At 46.9% G+C, this 26,889-nt stretch overlaps 1 gene segment (V, D, J or C); it reads right to left on the minus strand.

The window, feature by feature from the left end:
- Window positions 1-353: 353 nt before the first annotated feature.
- Window positions 354-8,616, minus strand: LOC119259171 (immunoglobulin kappa chain variable 6-17-like). The segment is given in 3 exon segments: window positions 354-1,413; window positions 5,375-5,685; window positions 8,588-8,616. Coding segments are annotated over 3 exon segments (675 nt in total).
- Window positions 8,617-26,889: the final 18,273 nt, after the last annotated feature.

A 26,889-nucleotide genomic window follows, 5' to 3' on the forward strand; every position in this document is an offset into this window, starting at 1 on the left:
GCGGTCTGAGGCGCCATGTGGGACCCTCGCTGGCCAGCGGGGATCGAACCAGCACAGCAGAGGCTGTGGACAGCTTCACAGCACTGCGCTCAACAGCCTGCGCCACCAGGGGAGGCCCATGTTTATCTTTTTTGATTGTTGAGTAATATCCCATTGGGTATATGTACCACATCTTCTTGATCCAGGGCATTGGGGTTGTTTCCATAGCTTAGCTAATGTAAATAGTGCTGCAGTAAACATAGGGGTGCAGCTGTCCTTATGATTTAATGTTTTTGTGTCCTTTGTGTAAATACCTAGGAGTGGAATTGCTGGATCCTATGGAAGCTCCATCTTTAGCAGATTGAGGAATCTCCACAAAGCTCTTCATAGTGGTTGGACCAGTTTGCACTCCCACCAGCAGTGCAGGAGAGTTCCTTTTTCTCCACATCCTCACCAACATTTGTCTTTGCTAGTTTTTTTAATATGTGCCATTCTCACTGGTGTAAGATGGTATCTCATTGAGAATTGTTTATTAAAGTAAGTTCTTTTTTTTAAGATTGATTTATTTATTTTATACAAGAACTGGGGTACAGGTCAGAAGTGTGGGAGGGTGAGAATTCACCAGAGCCAGAGCGGGATGCAGAACTGGCAGATGGAACAAAGACACTGCTGAGGGGAGCAGTGAGTGAAGCAGGAGAGATCTGCTGCACCATGTGGGGTTCTCCCTGGCTGGCAGGGAATTGAACTGGCACTGCAGAGGCTGCGGACAGCTTCGCAGCATGACGCTCAAACACTGCCCCACCGGGGAGGCCCTAAAGTAAGTTCTTATCCAAATGATCTCAAGTGGCTCCTCTCCCACTGATGAACCTGACCGACATCATAACCAGACAGCTCAGGTGTAATAACTTCTGTCACAATTGAGTCAGCAGAGGCGTTATCATGTCTGTGTTGTTGGGAAGGGGGAGGAGGAAAAAGAAGCAGGTGTGAGGCAGTGTCCCTGCCCCTTCTACCAGAACCTTCCACTCAAGTGTGACGACATGTGAGATATACTCTCAGCAGAGGGAGCAGCTGGGTTTCCCAACCTCACACTTTCACTCCCTCAGGTGGTTTTTGTTCGGGCTTGTATCACTGTGGAAGGAGGAGCACTGTAATGATGCTGACAGTAGTAAGTGGCAGCATCTTCAGGCTCCAGGCTGCTGATGGTGAGAGTGAAATCTGTCCCAGATCCACTGCCACTGAAGCGGGATGGGACCCCGGGTTGCAAATTGGATGCACCATAGATCAGGAGTTGAGGAACTTTCCCTAGTTTCTGCTGGTACCATTGTAAATAGTTGCTAACACTCTGACTGGCCCGGCAGGAGATGGTGACTCTGTCTCCTGGAGATGCAGACACGGAGGATGGAGACTGGGTCATCTGGACATCACACCTGGCCCCTGAGATGGAAAGAGAAAACACACACCCACATTGTCATCCTGTCATCAGAGGACTTCCCTGAGGGCCAGGGGTCCTGCCCACCTGGAGCTGATCAACTCCTGGTGTTTCCTTCCTCACCTGGGAGCCAGAGCAGCAGGAGGCTGAGGAGCTGAGCAGGGGCCCTCATGTCCATGCTGGGTCCTGCCTGGACTGACCCTCAGGGGCTGGGGCAGACTATGAATAGTGTGGAGGGAGGGGCTGTGCTCTGGAAACATGCAAATGAGCAGGGGTGGGGCAGTGGGCACAGCTGCAGGGGCTGATCTCAGTGACAGCACAGTGGCAGGGACTCCCTGGTGACCAGGTCCCCCCAGGGCAGGGCAAATTTGCCTGCTGAGAAGGTATTTCTCACTGCAGATCTCAGGACATAGTCATTTATTGTCTTGTTAGTGTAGAGATCTTTTGGACACCCCTTATTTGTAACACGCTTTACTTGATTCTCCATCTACTACAGTATATGACACTCAAAGAAATGTGTTCATGTGGGTATGTTACTAAGGTTAGTGAGGTTTCCTCTTCACTCTGGTTCACGGTTAAAGATGATTTGAAAAACTATCATCACTGCCAACCTGATGCAGTGAAGCAGGAGGACAATGCAGAGTGTGGCTGTCAGGGGTTGCATGATCCCAGACACTGAGCATCCTCCCTGCTGACCTCATCTCAGCTGAGCCTTGTGTCCCCTCACATCTGAGGCCCTGTTCCAACATGTCCACCGTGGCCTCAAGGACAGGGTGTTCTCCCCCCACATCTGACAGTCTCCTCCCTCCCCAGTGCTGTGTCATTATATAGACCTGAGTCCACTTCCCAGTCTCCTTGGACTGTAGCTCACGTCCTTCATCCTCTTCCCACGATGCTCCCTTCCAAACTAAGGTCCTCCCAGACCAACTCCTCAGTGATGCCCTTCAATTCAAGGGGTCCCTGCATCTGCATATTCATCAGACACCAAATGTCTTCCAGGTCCTAGCAGACAGCAGTCCCCAGTGCAGGGGCCAGGGTATTGGGGCAGGAAACCACACACTGGAAGGTGAAGGGGACACCCCTCAGGGTTTGGAGCTCATACAGTGTAGGATGATCATCTACACGGACTTGAAGGGCTGGACCCAGACTCTCCCCATAAAGGAAGTGACCCTGGTGGCTGGTGCAGAGCATTGAGCTACAGTACATGACAAGGAAGCATTCTCATGTCTATGAAACCATCCAAACTACCCCCAAAAGAATCCATTTCTTTTGCCATTGAAGAGCCTGACCTGGATGTGGAACCTGGATGAGGATAAGCCAACAATCCTGACTCGGCTCAGGACCACAGAGCTCGATCTCTCCAAAGTCACGGGAGGACAAGATGCGCCACCTGTAGCTGCTGTGAGTTGCAGACAGAACAGCAGGGAGGGATGTGGGTGGAGACAGAGGCAGCCCTGCACTGTGTGACAACCCAAGGAGCCCCAGTCCCTGGGGTGCCTGCAAAGACAAAAACCGTGTCCTCAGCACAGAGGGACGCCAGTCTGTGTCCTGTGTCCTGTGTCATCTGTGTGGCCAGCTGTTGTGACACAAAATATTCGTCCACTCCTTGAGTGTCTTTGTTTCCAAGTGTGTGGAAACATCCATTCAAAGCCGCACTCCTAGGCAGAGATGAGCTCTTCTATGTGAAAATAGCAAGTGTGAACAGAAAGAGTAAATAAGATCTGTGTACTTAAACAGTGAAAATCCCAAGTGGTTGGTTTAAGAAAACACTCGCTCCATCTCCCTGTGTGTCACTAGCACCCATCTTCCTCCCATGTGTTCCTGTGGCACCATCGTGCCAGCCTGTGTTGAGGGAGGCCCCAGCATGGAACCAGCAGTCCTGGTGCTGTGTGTCCTGCTGGTCCCGGTGTTCAGTCTCCCATTGCGGCAGGACTGTGAGTCCCGCCATGTGGACAGGCTTAAGCAGTGGCCTCCTTACAGGCCCTGCAGGTCAGGGTGATAGGAGAAAGGTGGGGAAGAACAGGGAGGGGCAGGTCCGTGACCCCCAGGGCATTGCAAGACCTTGGATTCTCACTCTCAGTGAAGTGAAATGTGGGAGGAGTTGAGCAGAGAAGCATGAGGCACATTTACAAAGATCCTCTGGGGCTGACTGGAGACTAGACTGGGTCTGGCCAGGGGAGAGGCTGGTGGCCTTGAGGAGGGTGGGGCTGTGGTCCAGATGAGGGATGAGGGATGAGAGAAGTTTGTGCTGGACAGCTGGGAAGGTGGAGAGAGGCTCAGATATATTTGTGGTGTGGGGTTATTTATTGGAACCTGGCCCACTGTATTATAAGGAGCACATGTAGTTACTCCGGAGTTTTTGGTTTTGTTGAGAATTTGCCCTTACTAGGAGGGAGACGTCTCATTTCAATTGAGTAACCAGAAGCCCTTGGAATAAACCACACCAAGTGTGAGCGCCTTGTAAACTGAGGACTTTGGTGATGGTGAAATATCAGTGTGGGTTCATCCTTCTCCCCTGGGGGAGGTGTTGAAGGGTGATAATGAGGCTGAGGTGTATGGAGGGGGTTCTGCGTATTTATGAGGAACCTCTGCGCTTGAACATTTAGCTAACTTTTCACTTTAAATAATAATGCCTATTACTGCACAGCAAAAGAGACAATAACAAAAACAAAGAGAAACCCCACCAACTGGGAGAACATTTTTGCACCCAACACTAATGATAAAGGACTGATCACAAAAATCTGCAAAGAGCTGATGAGACTCAGCAACAACCAAGAAAATAATCCAGTCAAAAAATGGGCAGAAGAGCTAAAAAGAAACTTCTCTGAAGAGGAAATGCAAATGGCCAACAGACATATGAAAAAATGTTCAACATCACTTGTAATCAGGGAAATGCAAATCAAAACTACCATGAGATACCATCTCACACCAGTGAGAATGGCACATATTAAAAAAACTAGCAACAACAAATGTTGGCGAGGGTGTGGAGAAAAAGGAACTCTCCTGCACTGTTGGTGGGAGTGCAAACTGGTCCAACCACTATGGAGAGCTGTGTGGAGATTTCTGGACCTACTAAACATAGAGCTTCCATATGATCCAGCAATTCCACTCCTAGGTATTTACCCAAAGGACACAGAAACATCAATTCCAAAGAGCACCTGCACCCTATGTTTATAGCAGCACTGTTTACAATAGCTAAGCTTTGGAAACAGCCCAAATGCCCAAAAATAGATGACTGGATCAAGAAGATGTGGTACATATACACCATGGAATATTACTCAGCATTCAAAAAAGATAAACACATGCAATTTGCAGCAACATGGATGGCGTTGGAAGGGATCATGCTCAGCGAAATAAGCCAGAAAGAAAAAGAAAAATACCGGATGGTCTCACTAATAGGAGGAATCTAGAAAACTTAAATAAGGGACCAGGAAAACGAATATAAGACAGTGAAAATCAAAATCAACAAAAAACTATGAACCAGAGACACTTTTTGGGGTGTGGGAGGCGGGAGGGGAGGGATTGGGGTCAGAATGGGGCATTTGCAATTGTATGGGGGAATATAAAAATAAAATTTATTATTTAAAAAAATAAAATAAAATAATGCCTATTCAAGACAACTCTGGCTTGCCCTACCTAGTGTGGCTTTCCCCTGCTGTATGAACCCTGACTAAAGTCATAACCCAGGATGCTCAGGTGTAATCACCTCTGTCACTATTAAGTCACCAAAGTCACTGTCCTGTCTGTGTTACTGGGCTGAGGAAGGGAAAGAGAGTTAGAGGGCCAAGGAGCCTCCCTGACCCTTCTAGCAGAACCTTCCAGTCCTTCAAAGCTTGGCTGCCTCTGAGGGCGATTTTCAGCAAATGAGGGAACTGGGAGGAGCAGCTGCCACCACCCAGACTCTCTGGTCTGTTCCCTGGGTAGTTTTTGTTCAGGCCTGTGTCACCGTGGGAGGGTAGCTGTTACCCTGCTGACAGAAGTAAGTGGCAGCATCTTCAGGCTCCAGGCTGCTGATGGTGAGAGTGAAATCTGTCCCAGATCCACTGCCACTGAAGCGGGATGGGACCCCGGGCCGCAAAGTGGTTGCGTGATTGATCAGGAGTTTAGGAGCCTTCCCTGGTTTCTGCTGATACCAGTGTAAATAATTGCTAATACTCTCACTGGCCCGGCAGGAGATGGTGACAGTGTCTCCCAGAGATGCAGGCACTGATGGTGGAGACTGGGTCATCTGGATGTCACACCTGGCCCCTGAGATGGAAACAGAAAATATACCCACACTGTCATCCTGTCATCAGAGGACTTCCCTGAGGGCCAGGGGTCCTGCCCACCTGGGGCTGAACAACTCCTGGTGTTTCCTTCCTCACCTGGGAGCCAGAGCAGCAGGAGGCTGAGGAGCTGAGCAGGGGCCCTCATGTCCATGCTGGGTCCTGCCTGGACTGACCCTCAGGGGCTGGGGCAGACTATGAATAGTGTGGAGGGAGGGGCTGTGCTCTGGGAACATGCAAATGAGCAGGGCAGGACAGTGGGCATAGCTGCAGGGGCTGGCTCCTATGGTTCTCAGCTAGATGGTAGCCTTCAAGGTTAATAGATAAAAAACTAAACCTTACACTAAAACTTATTATTTCAGCTAGACAATTACCTAAGACAGGGGATAGCCGTCAGTACATCCCTATCAGCTAAAGTCTAAGCATCAAAAGACTCTTCTATTCACATGGCCTTCAGCCGGAGACCAGCTGCTTCTCAGCTATCAAAACTGTTTCTACCTAGAAACTTCTTAACACAGTTAACTTCATTTAAAAACTTTCCTAAGAAACTTCTAAATAAAAAGGAACTTCTAAAAAAGCAAAAGAAGGACTTGCTATAATAGTTGTGCTGGATTGCTTGTCAGGCATGTACAATAATTGTCTCCCATTGTCAAGTGGGCCAAATTGTTTAATAACCAATTTTGTAAACAGATAATTTTCCATGCCGTTTATTTACAGTATACTGATGCATATAATTTATTGCCTAATGTACTTTTTGGGAAATTTTTCTTTTTTTATGACCAAGAACAAAAAACGAAGGGATGTTAAATCTTCAGCCCCACGGTGTGAGGCCTTTTAGCTTCGGCCCCACCGTGTGAGGCCCTTTGACTTAGCTGCTTGCCAGTGTCTTATCTGGCTGGGACAACAAGGCCCCCTGCAGCAGGAAACAGAGAGTGGTTTAATTTATGGACAAATTGGGAGGGCAGCAGACTCGTGTCTGGTAGATCTCCGTCCTCCCCTTTGTCAGAGTGCAGGATATTTTTGCAAAGGGGAGATGAGAAGGGGTCAGCACCAGTGGGCGCCAGCCTGTTTTTCTTCAATAGCTGATGTTTTACTTTCTCTCCCTAAAATGCAGGGGTGCTCATCTGGGAGACTGGGCCATAAAGATAAATCTATCAAATAAGGGGGAAGGTGCAACAAATGGGGAAAGACAAACCTGTTAGATAAGGAATGTGAAGATCCCCTGCTCAGTAGCAGATTAAGTGAGACAGCCGAGAACTAACCAATCACAAAGAGACTGGTGGAGCTTTAGAATAATGAGGGAAAGAAGGTCTGTATTCCCTGAGACAGGACTCCACTTTGGCTTCCTTGCCCCTCCCAGGCCTGGTTTCCTGGCCTGGTAGTCCCACTTTATTTCTGTTCTTTTTCTCCTTAATAAACTTTTTCTTTCTCTAAACAAACCTGCCTCTTCTCGCTTGCTCGCCTGAGAGTCTGCGAAGTTCCTGCTGCGGCTTCGTGAGACACCAACCCATGGGGGTCTAGTGGTTGGGGCTCAGCGTTGCCCCTGCAGCCTGCGATCTGTTCCTGGCTGGGAGACTAGGCCTGACAATTCCGGTATCACTCCCAGACCAACTCCTCAGTGATCCCCTTCAATCCAAGGGGTCCCTGCATCTGCATGTTCATCAAACACCAAATGTCTTCTAGGTCCTAGTAGACAGCAGACCCCAATGCAGGGGGCAGGGCATTGGGGCCCAGCCGGGTAGGAGACCACACACTGGAAGGTGAAGGGGACACCCCTCAGGGTTTGGAGCTCCTACAGTGTAGGAGTTGAAGGGCTGGACTTGAAGGGCTGGACCCAGACTGGGTAGGAGGGTGTTCCCCACAAGAAGAGGTGACCCTGGTGGCTGGTGCAGAGCATTGAACTACAGTATATGACAAGGAAGCAGTCTGGTGTCTATAAACCATCCAAACTACCCCCAAAAGAATACATTTCTTTTGCCATTTAAGAGCATGACCTGGAAGTGGAACTTGGATGGGGATAAGCCAACAATCCTGAATGGGCTCAGGACCATGGGGATCAGTCTCCCCAAAGTCACGTGAAGACAAGATGCCCCACCTGTAGCTGCTGTGAGTTACAGACAGGACAGCAGGGAGGGATGTGGGTGGACACAGAGCCAGTCCTGCACTGCGTGTGACAACCCAAGGAGCCCCAGTCCCTGGGGTGCCTGCAAAGACAGGAACCGTGTCCCCAGCACACGGGGAAGCCTGTCTGTGTCCCGTGTCCTGTGTCATCTGTGTGGCCAGCTGTTGTGATTGCAGAAATAAATTCTAGCCTTTTACCCAGGCAGCGGAAGAACAAGCAGTACTTCAGGAATGGTGAGGTCAGGAAAGCTTTTTTTACTCATGCATGTGGTCTCAGGCCTTGGTAGCCCCATAAGGTCTGAGCATTGGTCTAGAGACAAAGAGTTTCTTTTATACACAAACATTTTACACTGATAAAGTTGGTTAGTTAGCATACAAATTCTTGACCAGAAAAAGGGGAAGGATAAAGTACTTCCAGGATGACCTGGGAGATCAATCAGCCTAGCAGGCTGCCAGATCTTGTTTAGATAAGCTTATTAAGGAAGCAAACTTATTATTTACTTTACATTTCCAGGTCTATGACTCTTTAACAGGGAAAGATTTCTTTTTCTTAGCAGATCCCTTTCAGTGACACAGAAAATGATCTTCCATCTCCTTGAGTGTCTTTGTTTCCAAGTGTGTGGAAACACATCCATTCAAAGCATCACTCCTAGCAGAGATGAGCTCTTCTATGTGTAAATAGCAAGTGTGAACAGAAGAATAAATAGGATCTGTGTACTTAAATGGTGAAAATGCCAAGTGGTAGGATAAAGAAAACACTCACTCCATTGCCCTGTGTGTCACTAGCGCCCACCTTCCTCCTCCGTGTCCCTGTGGCCCCATCGTGCCAGCCTGTGTTGAGGGAGGTCCGGGCGTGGAGCCAGTAGTCCTGGTGCTGTGTGTCCTGCTGGTCCCGGTGTTCAGTCTCCCATTGGGGCAGGACTGTGAGTCCTCCCATGTGGACAGGCTTAAGCAGTGGCCTCCTCACAGGCTCTGCAGGTCAGGGTGATAGGAGAAAGGTGGGGAAGAACAGGGAGGGGCAGGTCCCGTGACCCCAAGGGCATTGCAAGGCCTTGGATTCTTACTCAGGGTGAAGTGGAATGTGGGAAGAGTTGAGCAGAGAAGCATGAGGCACATTTACAAAGATCCTCTGGGGGGCCTCCCCGGTGGCGCAGCGGTTGAGCACTGGGTTGCGAAGCTGCCCGCAGCCTCTGCAGCGCCGGTTCAATCCCCGGCTGCTCCCCGGCCACCAGAGGAGGGTCCCACATGGCGCGCAGACCCCTGCCGCCCGCTGCTCCCCTCAGCAGTGTCCTTCGGTCCTTCTGCCTGCTCTGCTCCCCACTCTGGCTCTGGTGAATTCTCTCACCCTCCCGTGCTTCTGACTGTACCCAGTGCTTGTATAAATAAATAAATAAATCTTAAAAAAAAAATTAAAAAAAAAAAAAAAAAAAAAAAAAAAAAGATCCTCTGGGGCTCACTGGAGACTAGACTGGGGCTGGCCAGGGGAGCAGCTGGTGGCCTTGAGGAGGGTGGGGCCGTGGTCCAGATGAGGGATGACAGGTTTACGCTGGACAGCTGGGAAGGTGGAGAGAGGCTCAAATATATTTGAGGTGTGGGGTTATTTATTGGAGCCTGGCTCACTGTATTATAAGGAGCACATGTAGTTACTCCGGAGCTTTTGTTTTTATTGAGAATTTTCCCTCACTGAGGAGGGAGACGTCTCATTTCAATTGAGTAACCAGGAGCCCTTGGAATAAACCACACCAAGTGTGAGCGCCTTGTAAACGAGGACTTTGGTGATGGTGAAATATCAGTGTGGGTTCATCCTTCTCCCCTGGGGGAGGTGTTGAATGGTGATAATGAGGCTGAGGTGTGTGTGGAGGGGGGCTGCGTGTTTGTGAGGAATCTCTGTGCAAGATGATTTAGCTAACTTTTCACTTTAAATAATAATGCCTATTAAAAACAACTCTGGCTTGTACTACTTAATGTGACTTCTCCCCTGCTGTATGAACCCTGACTAAAGTCATAACCCAGGCTGCTCAGGTGTAATCACCTCTGTCGCTATTAAATCACCAAAGTCACTGTCCTGTCTGTGTTACTGGGCTGAGGAAGGGAAAGAGAGTTAGAGGGCCAAGGAGTCTCCCTGCCCCTTCTAGCAGAACCTTCCAGTCCTTCAAAGCTTGGCTGCCTCTGAGAGCGATTTTTAGCAAATGAGGGAACTGGAAGGACCAGCTGCCACCACCCAGCCTCTCTGGTGTGCTCCCCGGCTGGTTTATGTTCAGGTTTGTGTCACTGTGGGAGGCCAATTATAACCTTGCTGACAAAAGTAAGTGGCAGCATCTTCAGGCTCCAGGCTGCTGATGGTGAGAGTGAAATCTGTCCCAGACCCACTGCCACTGAAGCGGGATGGGACCCCGGGTTGCAAACTGGATGCACCATAGATCAGGAGCTTAGGAGCATTCCCTGGTTTCTGCTGATACCATTGTAAATTAGTACTGACACTCTGACTAGCCCGGCAGGAGATGGTGACTCTGTCTCCTGGAGATGCAGACACAGAGAGTGGAGACTGGGTCAGCTGGATGGCACACCTGGCCCCTGGGATGGAAACAGAAAACACATCCACACTGTCATCCTGTCATCAGAGGACTTCCCTGTAGGTCAGTGGTCCTGACCACCCAGAGCTGATCAACTTCTGGTGTTTCCTTCCTCACCTGGGAGCCAGAGCAGCAGGAGGCTGAGGAGCTGAGCAGGGGCCCTCATGTCCATGCTGGGTCCTGCCTGGACTGACCCTCAGGGGCTGGGGCAGACTATGAATAGTGTGGAGGGAGGGGCTGAGCTCTGGGAACATGCAAATGAGCAGGGGCAGGCCAGTGGGCACAGCTGCAGGGGCTGATCTCAGTGACAGCACAGAGGCAGGGACTCCCCAGTGACCAGGTTCCTGAGGGCAGCAAAAAATTATCTTTGGAGAACCTGTTTCCCCTGGTAACATGAAGACAGACTCAGTCTATTGCCCTTAGAGTATAGTGTTTTACTCTTCTCTTTACCACTCATGTCATAAAAATATGTAATGACATATACAATATAATGTTACTCAACCATAAAAAAAAATAGGTGAAATCTTCATCATCCACAACTTGGATGGAACTTAAGGGAAATACGCTAGACAAAATGGTAATAAGGAAAAATAAACAAATACTGGACAATTTTATTTATATGTAGATACAAAAAAGAAAAGAGCAGACAAAAAAAAAGAAAACAAACAACTAAAACCCTTAAATTTTGATAACAGAATTGAAGCTACCGGAGGGAGAGGCTGGGGTGGGGAGCAGAGCGTGTGGCAATGAACCTTGTGGGGGATTACGGAGCTCTGTGTGTGGAGGGGGACAGTGGGGGGTGTTGTGACAACTTATGTTTATGAATCTGCCCCCTCGATCATACTCAGTGTCATTAACCAGCATTACTTCAATAAAAGTAATACAATTTAAAAAAGGATTCACTGTATGTCTTACTCCCCATGTCTCAATATGATGCAGGGGTGAAGAGGATGGCACTAAGACATTGCACAGGCTTCTTTTATTTCATTATGTGGCTGTTCCTAAGGAGAGAAACTGCCCGTTCCCTTTGATTCCCTAATATTGCTGTTTTTTTCTTTTCTTTTTAAAAATTTACTTACCATTCGTTTACTTCATTATTTGTGTTTAGAAGTATAGGCTGTCACCCTCCTGGTGAAGTCACTCTACCACACCTACCACCAAAGCACCTACAATCCCTCCCCATGTTGGTGTGAGAAATTATCATCACTGCCAACCAGATGCAGCGAGGTAGGAGAACAACAAAAAGTGTGGGTGTCAGGAGTCATAAGTAAGCACCCAGACACTGAGTATCCTCCATGCTGATCTCACCTCCAAATAAGCCTTGTGTTCCCGCACCTGAGGCCCTTCCCCAACACATCCACCTCAGCCCCAAGGCCAGGGTGTGCTCCCCCACATCTGACAGTCTCCTCCCTCCCCAGCGCTGTGTCATCACACAGACCCGAGCACACGCCCAGGTCACCCTGGACTGTAGCTCACGTCCTTCATCCTCCTCCCCCAGGTGCTCCCTTCCGAGCTGAGGTCCTCCCAGACCAACACCTCATTGATCCCTAGAGTCTACTATTTCCCTGCACCTGCACGTTCCCCCATGGCCACGTCTCCTCTGGGTCCCGGGAGACGGCAGCTCTAGTCTCAGTGTAAGGAGGGTTTCCCTGCCCAGCTCCCTTCGCTTCTCATGCTGCCAGGACTCTGCCCTCAATGCCATGTCTGGCCCCATGTGCAGCCTCTGAGAACATCCTACCTTGTGTCCTGTTCTCTTCCCCACCCTCCCAACATGACCCTGCACAGGAGGAGGCAGAACCTCAGGACAGCAGAGGGCAGGATGGAGACACTCTCCAGGGCCTCACTCTGAGGCACCTCAGCCTGCGTGTGAAGCAGGATGACCTGGTTTGGGGTGGGGGAGGGACTCAGAACAGGAGGTGGGACCAGACACACTGAAGCCTCCACTCAGGGGTGCCTGGGAGATGCACCTGGGGTTAGGGAAGGATGGAGGAGGGGGACGGGAGTAAATGGAGGGGAGGGGGTGTGACTGCAGCGATGGCTCAATCCTGTTCCTCCCACAAGATCCTGGAGACCACATCTCTGAGGGCAGGAGCAGCACGTGGGAGACGCACGACCACAGTGGCGACAGGAGGAGGGTTTTGGCTGCTGTGCTGTGATGCTGAGACAGTCAGCGTCCAGACCCCCAGCCATGACCCTGCCCCGCATCATCCCACACAAGCACCAGGGAGCAGGAGCCCGGGCGCTGGCTCTTGTGTTGCTGATTTCAGGCTGGGAGGATATGAACATTCTGACTGGTCCTTCAGGCGGCAGTGACCCTCTCCTGGGACACAAGGATGAATTGGGGACTGGACCCTTACAGTCTCCCCCAGCATCTAGGAGAGGAAGCAAACAATCTGTACCAAGCAGATAGTTCATCACTTAGATTTATTTATGATCAGGATGAAAAACAGAGTAGTCTTATTTTCAAATGTCTCATTTCCAAATAAATGAACTAAGGATGAAAACTGAGTTCTCCATCCTCAGCAGAGTGAAGACAGGAGGAAGAAGAGGGACAAAACTGGGGTGCCCGTGTCCCTGAGGGGCCTCCTGAGTGTCCTCCTACTCAGAGACTGTGGGGATGGCTCTGAGGACAGGGACACAGCCAAGCAGGCCTGAGGGCTCAGCGGCCTCCATCACAGGCACAGACACCAAGGAGGTTTGCTCTCGCTCAGCACACTGGGGCTCCTCCTGATGTCTCAAGACCCCAGAGACTCTCCAAATACTAGGGGCTGCCTTAGATACATGGACAGCATCACTCTACTCTCCCAGGATTTCCAACAGCAGCCTGAGTCTTATGTTTACTGTGGGTTTGCTGCCCTCTACGGGCAGTTTTATGACACGACAGCTTAAGGATATTTGATGTGGGGCCTCAAAGAATCTTGCCTGTGTTTCCACTGCTATTTATGAAGCTGACACTGTAGCTAGACTATCAGCAGCGCAGACTCTGTGGGCGCACAAGATGATTCCTCTTCTTGATAACTAGCAACCTAGGTGAGAACAAAAGGGTAATATGTGACCAGGATTCAGAATGGATGCTGGTGACATGACCGTTACGGGCCAGGATCTGAGTTCCAAGTGAGTGAGATGCCAAAGATGTGCTTTGTACAAAAGAGGGAGGGCAGGAGGCAGGCTTCAGGGATGATGTTGAGCTGGGACAGGAAGCAGAGGATTTCTGGTCTAGATCTGTTAACCCAGCCTCATCCTTCCTTCCAGAAACATACCAGAGCAGCTCTGAGACCCACGGGTAAGAACATGCAGAATCACAGTGGCTAGTCAGCACCTAAAATATAGCTGATACAATTGAGAAATAGTTCCTCATTTTATGTAATTCTGTTTTAAATGTGTAGAGCTGCTTGTGTTTAGAATATTAGGTATTGTGGTTTTAAATGTTAATAAGCATCAATCTCATTAGGACAATGAAGCTAATTTTTACCACAGGGTAGGCACCAAGATGGGGTGGGGGCTGTAATCAAGGCTCTCTGCTTCTTCACATAGACACACTAGTTCCCCATTTCTCAGCTGGGGCGCAGGGCCCAGAGGGACAGGCCTGCTGTCCAGTGTCCAAGGCTGCGCCTGCCTCACTGGGTTCTGGCCAGAGACCACCCTCTGATAAGAGGTTCAGGGGCAGACATGGACTTTGGGGGACAGGCAAAGCAAAAGAAGGTCTGCTGATCTGTGCTTCCAGCTTCTGAGTAGAAGCACATTCTGTCTCAGGACTGTGACCCAGGCCAAGGTGCTTGATTCATAATATTGATCATTTTGCCCCGTTAGGGAATAAATCACTGGCACCTGGTTCTTATAATACCAAATGGCCTTATAATATGGGAGAGAGAATTTTTTTCCCAATAGCCACTGGTTAATCTGAAACCTTCAGATCCCAGCACTTCCCATGAGGGTCCCTGACTTTTGCAGTTTTCTTCAGTCACAGGGTCACTGGCTGCCTCCACATTGCATAGCTGCACCTGCAATTGAACCCAAAAGCCTCCCTGATCCCCACAAATCAATAGTCTCAACTCTATGCTCTGTACTTCGTCTGATTTTTAGTGGAATTTAACATTCCCTAAAATTTCTGTTGACACATAGTTTTTCCTGCACAGCCTCCTGCTATGCTACCACTAGTGTAGGATTATTTGGTATCAAATTTGTCTTATGAACTCATGTAAAACTGCTGTTCACATGTAGCTGTGACTAGTTCCTTATCTCCTAATGCCAAGAAAAAAGCATTTAAGTGGAAACCTTTCCATTCTTTGTTACTGGAAAAATAATTTCATGCATTACATTCACTATAAGACAGTTCACCATCTTTAGCTTCCATGGTAAAGATGGTGAGCATAAACTGTGTTCCAGATCCATTGTCACTGGACTGCAATGGAAACCCCAAGACCCAAATGGATTGGGGAGCATATTTACAAGGAGCTCCAGAACCTGATTTGGATTCTGCAGGTGGCAGTGTAAGCTGGTGTTAATGCTTTGGTAGGCCCCACAGGTGACGCGGGCTGTCTCCCCTGGAGTCCCAGACAGGGAGGCTGGAGACTGGGTCAGCACAATCTCACCCCTGGAGGCTGAAGCCACATGTGGGACATTGGCAGCACTAAGTCTGTATCTCTAGAGGTCCCCCCTCACCGCAGCTAGTTAAGGTAAGTATAGTCTTTAAAGTTTCAGATTTGATTTCATAGGTGAAGGATTTCCAGTGAAGATGAATCAGCAATAACTATCACATTCTCACTTTTTCCTTCCTCCCCATATTCTCACTGAAACTCAGAGGAGAGGACCTATGATGGGGTATCTACTCGCTGCTTTTGACTTGTTTAGTTTGCTCATCTCACATCTCAAGATCAAAATTTCTGAGAGGCAGGACCACCTCAGATGTCAGGGGAGAAAAATGGAAATAGTGGAGACTTTGTATTGATTTAAATGCTGTTTGCAAAGAGAACACTGAGTAGATTAGATCTCCCTCTGCTTGAGATTTTGATTTAAGAGATGTTGAGTGGTTTTTTTAAATAGCTTTATTGATACACAAAAAGTTCACACATAGTGAATGTACATAACAGGATAAGTTTAAACAAATTCATGCGTTAGTGAAACCAGCACCACAGTCAAGCCAATGGACATAAACGTCACCTTTGAAATGTTCTTTGCCTCTTGTTGTTTGATGTTGTTAGAACTGTGAATGTGTACGTTAAGAATGCTCAATATAAAATCTACTTCTTAACTAATTTTTAAGTACACAGAATGGTTTTGATAATTATAGACACTGTGTTAGAGAACAGAACTCTAGAACTTAGTCATCTCACATGCCTGGAACTTTATACCACTATTTTGTAAGAGGTTGACCATGCTTGACAAATATGCAGCAGAGGGCAGAGTGAAGCCCAGCTGTGCGAGACTCTCACTTGGGCCATATTATCCAGGTCAGGGTCGGCTAGTTAGATGCTATTAAATAAGGACACTGTGTATTCATTCTGAAAAGATCTAATATAACCCACATTATAGATTTCTACCTTTCTGCAAGATCACACCATCATCAGAAAAATTAAATTAAATTTCTACACTGGTGAAGAATCAGCTGCACAAGTTGTTTGGTGACTGAGCTGCCCTTCACAACCTGGCAACATCAGACCCACCACTTTATCAGGTCAGGAGGGAAACAGTGGCTTTCAGTCTTAGCTTGAGATAGTTCTTTTAGGATTGTATCGAGAAAATTCTCCTCCATTATTCTCTAAATAGATTCAGAGAATCTTCTGTGCCTGCTCATGAGACCACAGCAACTCATTTGGGCATCTGGTCCAGGTCAGGCAGGGAGGTTTTTGTTCAGAGCTGAACCACTGTGGGAGGAAAATGTGTAGCCTGCATGCAGTAGTAGACTCCAACATCCTCAGCCTCTGGCCTACTGATCTTCAGGGTAAAATCTGTCTCTGACCCGCTGCCACTGAAACTGTCTGAGATCCAAGAGGGCCTGTTGGACACCTCTATAGATCAGTTGCCTTGGAGACTGGCCTGGCTTCTCCTGGAATCAATACAAATAGGTATTTCCATCACCACTTAGGAGGCTCTGACTGGCCCTGCAGGAGATGGAGACCTGCTCCCCAGGGACAATGGGCAGGGAGAGTGGGGTCTGGGTCAGCACAACCTCCCCACTGGATGCTGAAGAAAGGAGAGAAAAGTGCTAAGAAAAGACAAATATTATCAGTTATTTTCATTATTTCCATTCTGTTATTAATTTAAGCTAAAATATTGCTCTGTTTTATGTAAATTTTGAAGTTTATATTTGTACCCCAAAAGTATGCAATCACAATAAATAACCCGTGGAAAGAGACCTCTAAACTTTGCCTGCCCTCTCTACATTCCCTGTCATAGTCTCCCCAGAGTATAGGCACTACTAGTTCCTTCTGGATTCTTCCACACATTCACAGATCTCAACATCATATTCTCTGAAGGACAAGACATACACATCTAACACAGAGACAGAATACACATGGAGGGCAGAGGGCCCCAGAGCTCAGCCTCCCTACTCTGTGCTCCATTCTCACCTCCCCTCTGCCTTACCCAGGGTCCAGAGCATCAGCAGCCCCAGCAGCTGAGCAGGGAACCTCATTTTGAGAGGGTGACCTGATGTGCCCAGTTAGGTAAAACAAGCATGTAGCTGACTTTTATCTCAGGCTTGCAAGGGACGGTCCTCCTTAGGGGCCCACATGCAAATCCCTTGGTGGGGTTAGTGGGGTGGAGAGAGCCCAGGGGAGCCTGGAGGGTTTCATATAAACAAAGTGGGTAGCATGTCTTCAGTTTGATGAAAACAAAAAGAAACATTGGAATTGCCAGATAGGAGAAAGATCAGATTCTGAAAGCTTTTGTGCTATTTTGTGGAAGACAGTGTGTGTGTCCCTATGTCTCTTACATATTACTTACTCATAAGATTTCTAAACATGTAGAGGTGAGTCCAGGGCTAAAAGAGGTAGGTGACTGAACCTCTTGCTTGGCTTCTCCCAGGTGACCTCGCCTCACAGCTCCCGACCCTGGACTGATGGGCAGAGTTTCCATGTGCCAGGATGGACATGAGCGTCAGTGTGCTCTGCAGCTAACTTTCAGGCTAACACTTAAACTTAAACACTGTTAAATGCAAGAGCTAGAAATCACCTTTCCCTGGGATATAGAGAATTAAACTCCACAATTTAATTTCATATGGACATTTAAGTCAAAAGAGGTAGACAAAGAGAATAAAGGCTGAGAGACACAGAGAGAATCTCTCTCTCTCTCTCTCTCTCTCTCTCTCTCTCTCTCTCTCTCTCTCTCTCTCTCTCTCTCTCTCTCTCTCCCCCTGCCCCAAATGCATGAGAACCTAGGTGTCCCCTGCCTGCATGTAGGCGGTGATGGCCTTGAGTCTACAGCACAAAAGGAGACCGTGTAGCCAGAAGGGAAAAGACCGGAACCAATGTTTTAATATCTTGGGGTAATCTGCACTGATGATGATGTTTTCCTGAGTTTCTACTGAAACTTGATTAACATGCAATATCGTGCTGAGTCAGACCTGGGTCAGTCCGCCACACCACTATGTTAAAACAGCAAAATAGCCTAGCTATTCCTCATGTGTCATCTGATGCAGATACATTTGATTGAGTAGCAATTGAAAATTGGTGCCAACTTCACATTTCTTAACAAGGACCGTGATTGACCACAAATAAAATCCTGCAGCAGTTGAAAGAATAGTTTGAAAGTGTAGTATATCTTGAGATATTTACACCTCAATCCCTCTCAAATTGATTGAGAAAACAAATCAGCACATATAAATCTAGGTAGGATGCTATAAGAAAGCTTGCTCTAAAATTTTCCAAAAATAAAAAATTTAACAAGCTTGGTAAACATATTCAAAGGTGATGTTGACCTTCATCCCTGACCTCCATTGCAGGACTCTGGATGCTGATGACAAATTGAGGTGAAGACATAGGAATAGAAGAGCCATGTCCTTTATTTCACTGCTTTATTTTTTAATTACATTTTTCATTCCCACTTGATAAGCATCTGAAAATGAATAAATAAGCTTAAATAAAGCAAATAACAAACAAATGAAAACAAGCACAAGCCTGACCACGTCTGAATCTGGCCGTGCACACAGGGCACGGGTGATGGAGAGGACGCAGGTGGAGAATGACCTGCATGAGGTCCCAAGGGAGGAGATCCCTGCGTCTCCAGTCCTGACCACGGTCTCTGACGGAGGACAGACAGTGACGGCAGCTGCTCTTCAGCTTCCCCACCTCACATTTGAAGCTGACACTGGACACATGAAGAGACTGGGCCCCACTGAGTAGGTGACGCTTTAATCAGCGGGGCTGTTTATTGTCTCCTCCCCTCCTGGCTATCTCTTCTGGAAGCACGTTTACCACAGCCCTTTTTCTCTCTATGTGTCCTTAGAATTATCACTAAGGGGTCCTCACTGAGCTTTGAAAGAGGAGAGGATTCACTCCTGCCCATCACCCTGGAGTTCCAGAGAGTCACCTGGAGAGGTGCAACAGAAGCTAGAGCTTCAGCCCTGAGCATTCTAGAAAGGTCTGTGGACCACATGGTTAGACAACTTATCCAGTCAGTGGGTAAAGTGCTCTGGCTCTGGGGGAGCAACAGGGAAGCCCCATTTCTAGTATTTGTTTCCCTGACCATACACCTGCAGCCCATTAAAATATTGAAATTTAAACTCTAACTCCTGTATTCAAACGATTCCTAAGGAAAAAAAATCAAGAGAAAAACTTGCAAAAGACATATCTGATATGGGACTATTATTCAAAATACACAAAATCCTCCTAAAAATCCATAAATCAACGAAGAAGGAACTCAATAAAAATGGACCATGTCCTTAAGAGTAAAGTCACCAAAGAAGTTATACCATTCACAAAAAAGCATATGAATAGATGCTCCATGTCTCATGTCATCAGAAAATGAAAATTAAAGCAGCAATAAAATGTCACTGCACCCCTACTGGGATGCCTGAATATAGAGCACAGCTCCCCCCTTCGCTGGCAATGGAGTGACAGGAGCCTCCTATTCATGCCTGTGGGGATGCATGGGCACTTTGACCACAGGTGTTGGCTTCTTACAAAATGAAACCTACTCTACCATTGATGAAATGAGGAAGAATTTGAAGACAGTGAAACTGCTCTGTGAACACTGTCACGGTAGACACATGTCCCTTGCCAATTCTAAACCCTTGTTGTACTTGGTGCAACCCCAAGAGTGGGTCCTCTTGTAACTGGGTTTAGGTTCTACAGTTATAACATCTGCAACACTGTGGGGGGGGGGGTGATGCTTAGAGCAGAAAAGAAGGGAGATGATGTTTCTGTGGGAGGAGGGTGTTATGGGAAATCTCCATACAATATACTAAATTTTCTGGGAAACTACACTCGTATATAATAGACGTAGATGTAGATATAGATTTATTAAAGAAAATTCTAGCTTGAATGATCTAGAGTGGCTCCTTCTCACTGTCTGAGCGTGACAGATACCATAATCAGACAACACAGGTATAATCACCGATGTCTTTATGAAAACACCAGAGGCCTTGTTGTATGTGTGCTGCTGGGGCTGAAGAGGGAAAAGAGGGGCAGGCAAGGGGACCAGGAGGGTAAGGAAGAAAGGGGATGAGATTGCACAGCTATCCAGGCCTACTTCCCTGAGAAGTTTCCTGAGACCAGAGTAGCACCAGGACAGGAGGGACAGGTGGGGGGATTTAGGACCAGACAGGTGACAGCATGAGGGTGTCTTGGCAGCTAATGGGGAGTCTTCTGTCAAGACCCACAGCCCCTGGCCCTGGCAAGTACCATGACCAGGGGCGGCACCAAGGAGCAGGAGCCTGGGAGCTGGTTTTTGCAGATTTCAGGCTGGGATGACTCTGCAAGCGAAAATGACTCTCTCGTGGGACACGGAGTGAGCCCAAGTCAGGACACACTCAGTGTCCTCCCCACTGGTACCTAAGTGGGAAATGAACATGGAGATCCCCAAATAGCAATGCCAAACTTGTAGGTCATTAAGGTAAGATTTATTTATGATCAGGACACAAAGCAGGCTAAGAGTTCACTTTCAAATAAATGTCTGATTATCAGGCAATCAATCCTGGGGCAAAGCCTGAACCCTTTTCCTCAGCAAAACCAGAGTTGGAGGAAAAGGAGCAAAGCTGGGTCCATCTATCAAGTTTCCTCTGAGGCTGATCCTACACAGAAGTTGGGGATGGTTGTGGGAACACAGTCCGCAGCAGGGAGTGCAAAAATGCTTCCGGAGACTGAGCACAGGCAATGGCAGCTTTGCTCCCATTCAGCACTGGAGTCCTCCCTGCTCCTAGTCCAGCCAGAGACCATCCTGCCTTAGGGGCTTCCTCTTTCTCAATATTTCTTTCAGGGGTTTGAGTCCTGTGTTTACTTGGGGGTTTGGTGACTTCTAATGGCTGATCTGTGCTGCAGCAACTTATAGGATTTTCTATGGGCCCCACTCAGTCAGGGCTGAGACTTTCCCTGTTTCGGGTAATGTTGAAACTAACGATTAGGGTCCCAGAACAGACTCTGCAGTAACACAAAATGATTCCTCTTCTCAATAAACTGGTCACCTGGTAGAAGAAAAGGATAAAACAGGTGAGCAGTACTGGCCATCCTATTTGTGACAAGGCTGCCCTGACCAGGTCCTGTGATCACTTGAGAGACCAAAGCTGGGGTTGGAGAGAGAAGGTGGAGCAGGAGGGAGCCTGCAGGCACAATGGTGGGCAGGGGCAGGACTAGGATCTATTTTCAGGACCAGGTGAAAGTAGATATAGACCAGGTGAGGATCCTGGTCTAGATCTGTCACCCCAGCCTTGTCCCTCCTCCAGACACAGTCCACAGCAGCTCTAGGGCTACAGGTAAGATGCACAGGTGAGAACCACAGTGTTAAGTCAGCACTTACAACATCGCTGTTACAACTAGGAGCAAGTCTCTCATTTTAATGAAGTCTATTTTAACTATATAGATCTGCTTGTGGTTTGTGTTCATTATGTTAGGTTGCTGTTTTACATTAATATTCATAAATATCATTGTGATAATGAACGTATTATTTTTTAAAGATTTATTTATTTATGCATATAAAAGCTGGGGTGCAGGTCAGAGGTGTGGGGTTGGGTGGAGGGGATTCACCAGAAACAGAGTGGGGAACAGAGCAGGCAGATTGACTGAGATACACTGCTGAGGGGAGCAGCAGGCAAGACAGGAGAGGTCTGCTGCAACATGTGGGGAGCTCCCTGGCCAGTGATCGAACTCGTGCTGCAGTGGCTGCAGACAGCTTCATAGGTTTTGTCTTAACCCCTTGAGCCACCAAGGAGGCTCTGAACTTATTTTTAACACAGAGTTTGTACCAAGTTTGTGGAGGGCTTTGGCCAAGAGAGTTTCCCTCTCTCTAGAGAGGGGTGTCATATGGAGGAGGCGAATGTAGGAAGTAGAGTAGAATGAGTATTGAAAGTATTTAATGTAATTCTCTGATGAGTGATCAGGACAGTTTATTCCAGGCCACATTTTCTCACCAAGTAGACCCAGAGCTTTTCAGTCTCTCTTCTCTGCTATGATGGTTCCCTGTGCTGAGAATGTAAGTAAGTGAGACATGACTCTTTCCATGAAAGTGAAGGTGAGAATTTGCCCCTTCCATAGAGTGGATTTTGCAAAATCTCTGCATTTTGCAGTTTATGTTCAGTCACATGGTCGCTGCTGCCTCCTTCTGGCTCAGATGCATCTGAAACAGAACCCAGAGGCCTCCCTCGTCCCCATAGATCAGTAGTCTCTCAGCTCCACGTTCTATCCCATTGCCTGATATTTAATCAATTTAACAATTCCTATGTTATTTATTCAACTGTTTACACTTATTTATTCCTGCACAACTCCCTTCTCTGCTACCACTGGCACAGGATTATTGGGATCTAAGTTGTATTATTTGCTCAAGTAAAATTGCTGCTCGCATGACAACTGTGAACTAGTGCCTGAGATCCTAACACTAGGGAAAAAAGCATTTAGGGGAAAACTTGCCATTCTTTGCTACTGAAAAATAATTCAATGCATTACATTGACTTCAAGACAGGTATATATTTCCACATGTAAAAAGGATCCATTGGCCAATGAGATACATGTTTACTAAATATCAAAGAAAACTTTGAATTTTACTAAAAATTTTGTGTATGAAATGTGAATAACGACTTATTGATAACAAAAGGAGAAAAGTCCTAATACTGAGCGTCGTGGGTCTTGATGGAGTGGGTAGGGAAAGGAGAGAGACACTGAATTGCTATTGTCTGTATGGAAACTTCACACTACATTCAAGTACAGAACAACTCTGGGCCAGCACTTGCCACAGGAGAAAGATTGTGATAAGAATTTGACTTGCCTGCCCCCTAGAGTGGTGCTGACAGAGGACCAGGTGAAAGTAGAAACATACAAATAGAGAAATGATCTTTGCAAATACAGGAACCTCCTGACCTGATACCTGTCCTGAAATTGCGTCAAGAGAAACAAACCATCTACACATGACCCGGGAGCTCTTCCCAGCTGCCTGGGGACAGGCGGCCACAGTCTCACAGCTCATCTGCCCCTTGGGAGCTGCCTTCACTCTACTATCAGGCTGGTTCCCAAGCATAGTAGGGAGAGAGCTCTCGGGGCCCCGTAACAGGTGGGACATCCCTTTCCCTGTGTTGAATGTGTGTCTTCTTCTTTAGAGAAATGGCCAGGCCTCTTGTCTGTCAGAAACAGCACACTCTTTGTGTAGGCCAGGCCTGGCTCCTGAAGCAGAGGATGTGAAGAGCCAGCTTTGAATGGGGTCTAGAAAGCAATGGGCTCTGCAGCTGGCCCAGCTTGGGGTGCAAGCAGTCCTGCCCCTGGGGCCCATGCAGTCACAGGAGATGCCAACATGATCAACCCTGCACTTAGCTGACACCAGGGAGGCTCCAGTGAACAACAGTCAGATTCCCATCCTGTGAAACATATGCTAAGACAGGACACACTGTGGGCCTCATGACAGGACACTGAAATTAAACACATTCAAATCATACAAAGTACATTCTATACAATTTTTAAAAAATTATATTCAATATGAGTAATGAAATTTATGCAAAAAATTCCCTAATATTTGGAAATAAATAGACACTATGAAATTAGATTCAAAAGTGAAACAAAAAAGAAACTCAGAAAGCATTTTGAAGTGAAGATGTGTATATGAAGTTTACAAGAAAGCAGTGAAGTCAGGGCTCTGAATGTGGAGCAATGAGCACTTGTAACAGCAAAGATGGTTTCATATCAAATATCAGGGCTGTTACCCCGACGTATAGTAAGGTAGGAACAAATCCTTTTGTGGTTTCTGTCCAGAGGAGGCTGCTCAGCGGAGGAGACTGGGAAAGGTGGTGTCTGAGGTGCAGTGGAGACTCATGATCAGGAGCCCTGAGCTCTCCTAAGTCTTATGCTTACCCTGAGAGCTCCCGCCTGCTCCCAGTTGACAGCTGGTCACCCAGGAGGGAGGTTTTTGTTCAGTGCTGAACAACTGTGGGAGGATAATATGTACTTTGCTGGCAGTAATAGACTCCCAGGTCCTCAGCGTCCACCCCACTGATCTTAGGGTGAAATCTGTGCCTGACCCGCTGCCACTGAACCTGTCTGAGACCCCAGAGGCCCTGTGGGAAACCAAATACAACAGGTGCCTTGGAGACTGGCCTGGCTTCTGCTGGTGCCAATGCAAATAGGTGTTTCCATCACTATGTACAAGGCTCTGACTGGCCCTGCAGGAGATAGAGGCCAACTCTCCCAGGGTGACTCTCCCAGGTCAGGAAGAGGGGGGTCTGGGTCAGGATAACATCCCCACTGGAACCTGTAAGAGTGAGAAAAATGCAAGATGATGTACATATCTTATGAGCTGTTTTCCTTTCTTACATACTTCAGACTAAATTATTTTTTACTTTTATCAACATCCTAATATTCCCACTTTTAAAAATTTCCATAATACAGAATGACTTTTAACACCTGCATACAACATGCCCCCTCTTCTATGTCACCAGAAGACAGGTACTTGCTTCTTCCAGTTCTCATACTGACCATGGGGTCACAGTACACGTCTGCATGTGCACTGAGACACGTGGGGTGCAGGTACCCCCAAAGCTCACCCTCCCTTCTGCGCTTACCAGGGACCCAGAGCATCAGCTCCCCAGGAGCAAAGGAGGGAACCTCATTTTGAGAAGCTGACCTGAGAGCCCTGATAAGTCAAAGCAAGACCTGAGCTGACCTTTTATCTCAGCCCTGCCAGGGAAAGTCCTCCCCAGGGACCCACATGCAAGTCCCCAGGTCGGGGCAGCAGTGTGCAGAGAGCCAAAGGGAGGGTGGGGCTCTTCTCTGAGAATGTAAAAAAATCTGTGGAAAGGAATCTATGCTGTCTACCCAATGCTGTTTCTTGTACCAGTTCTAGAACTTGCTCAGATATCAAATTTATACTTCTTTTTAATAGGGTTGAATTCCATAAATATTTGGTGATTTTGTCTTTCTATGTTTTTTAGAGATTGTGGGGTTTGTATGTTGTTGTTTTAATTGTGATAAAACACATACGGAATAAAGAGCAGAAATCTTATATGTAACTGAATAAGAGCTTCATAGATTCTTTAGGTGGATGAAATTCAGCACATTTCAAACACTTTAGATGCTCTTTCAAGCTCTTTCAAGTCGATATCTTCCCCCAACTAAGTCAGAGCCCTTTTGACATCTGTCACAGCAGCTTGATCTATCCTGACTTTGAATTTCATCTAAACTGATGTCAGCATTCTTCTGATTCCAGCTTTCTTTAGTATCTTTACTTACTAATCCAGTCTTTACCTATTTTTCCAGATGTTAGTTCTCCTTAAAGCTGCTTAAATGCAAACCTGTTGTAAGTAATTTATGTTCCTTTTTAAATGACAATGATTCTGGAAGCCTTGGAGCCTTTGATTCAGCAGGCTCCACCTGTCTCTCCTGCCATGATGAGATGTGGGTGAGTGGCTATTGTAGCCTGACTGGTCAGTTTCCTCTTTTCTTTTGTTTTTCCTTATTGGTCCTGTGAACAAAACAGGTAATATTGGCTGTTTGTTACTAAAGACTGCACCCTGCAGGCTCACTCAGCCAAACATAGATGTGAAATGGACTTTAGAACCAAAAAATAGTTTTAAAACAAATGGCATAAGCTGACACCACGCCTACATTAACCCATAAAACCTCTCCATGTCCTGACCCTGGTGGACACACCTTCAAATGTCCCTTGCTTGTGGACCCACATCATAATCCTACTCTAGAAAAACTATTTTCTGGATTATATTACAATCTGATTACTGTTGTTTGAAATAGCCATTTATGCCTGGGTTGTTGATAGTCTTCAGAAAGGGAAAATTCATGGGATTTATTAAAACATGGTAGTATCCAACAATGAATGGTTAAACTGAGCCAAATATATGGCAAATGAACATCATTTACTAACACTAAGCTGGTACCAAAGTCTAATAGACCAGGAGCTCTGAGCTAATTCTAACCACTTGCTGTGACACTATAGTTGCCACCAATGTTAATGCAGTTGAGAGGCAATTCTGAAAATAGGATTTTAATTATTCTTAATTGAAGAATGTGTGATTACAGCTCTTTGTCTTTTCTGTCATTATTTATAATATTACTGGATCTGGAATTTAATTACAAGAAGAAATTTTTTTTAAGTTTATTTATTTATACAAGCACTGGGTATAATCAGAAGCGCGGGAGGGTGAGAGAATTCACCAGAGCCAGAGCGGGGAACAGAATAGGCAGACTCACGAAATATACGCTGAGGGGAGCAGCAGGTGTGGCAGGAGGGGTCTGTGTGCTAGGTGGGACCCTCACCAGCGGCCGGGGTTCGAACCGGCGCTGCAGATGCTGCGGGCAGCTTCGCAGCCCAGTGCTCAACCTCTGCGCCACTGGGGAGGCCCATGAAAAATTTTTTATACAGCCAAGGTTATGTAACTATCTCCTATGTTTAACCCCTCTACTGTCCCTCACTTCTTTTTTCATCCCTTATCTTATTCCTGCAATTATTTTATTCTCCCTGATAAATTTTTTGTTCTGGTATTATTTCACTTTTTAAAATTTTTTTTTAATTTTATATTCCCCATACAATTGCACCCTCCTTATTTGAACCCTAATCCCTCCTTTCCCAACTCAGCCCCCCATAGTGTGTCTCTGGTTTATAGTTGTTGGTGATTTTGATTTTTTCTTTCTTATAGTTATTCTTTTTCCCGGTAACTTATTTAGGTTTTCTAGATTCCTGCTATGAGTGAGACCATCCGGTATTTTTCTTTTTCTTCTGGCTTATTTCACTGAGCACGATCCCTTCCAGCTCCATCCATGTTGCTGCAAATTGCATGAGTTTATCTTTTTTGAATGCTGAGTAGTATTCCATGGTGTATATGTACCACATCTTCCTGATCCAGTCATCTAATTTTGGGCATTTGGGTTGTTTCCAA

The sequence above is a fragment of the Talpa occidentalis genome, unplaced genomic scaffold (assembly GCF_014898055.3).
Source record: "Talpa occidentalis isolate TD23 unplaced genomic scaffold, MPIMG_talOcc4v2.1 talOcc4.5, whole genome shotgun sequence".
NCBI lineage: Eukaryota > Metazoa > Chordata > Mammalia > Eulipotyphla > Talpidae > Talpa > Talpa occidentalis.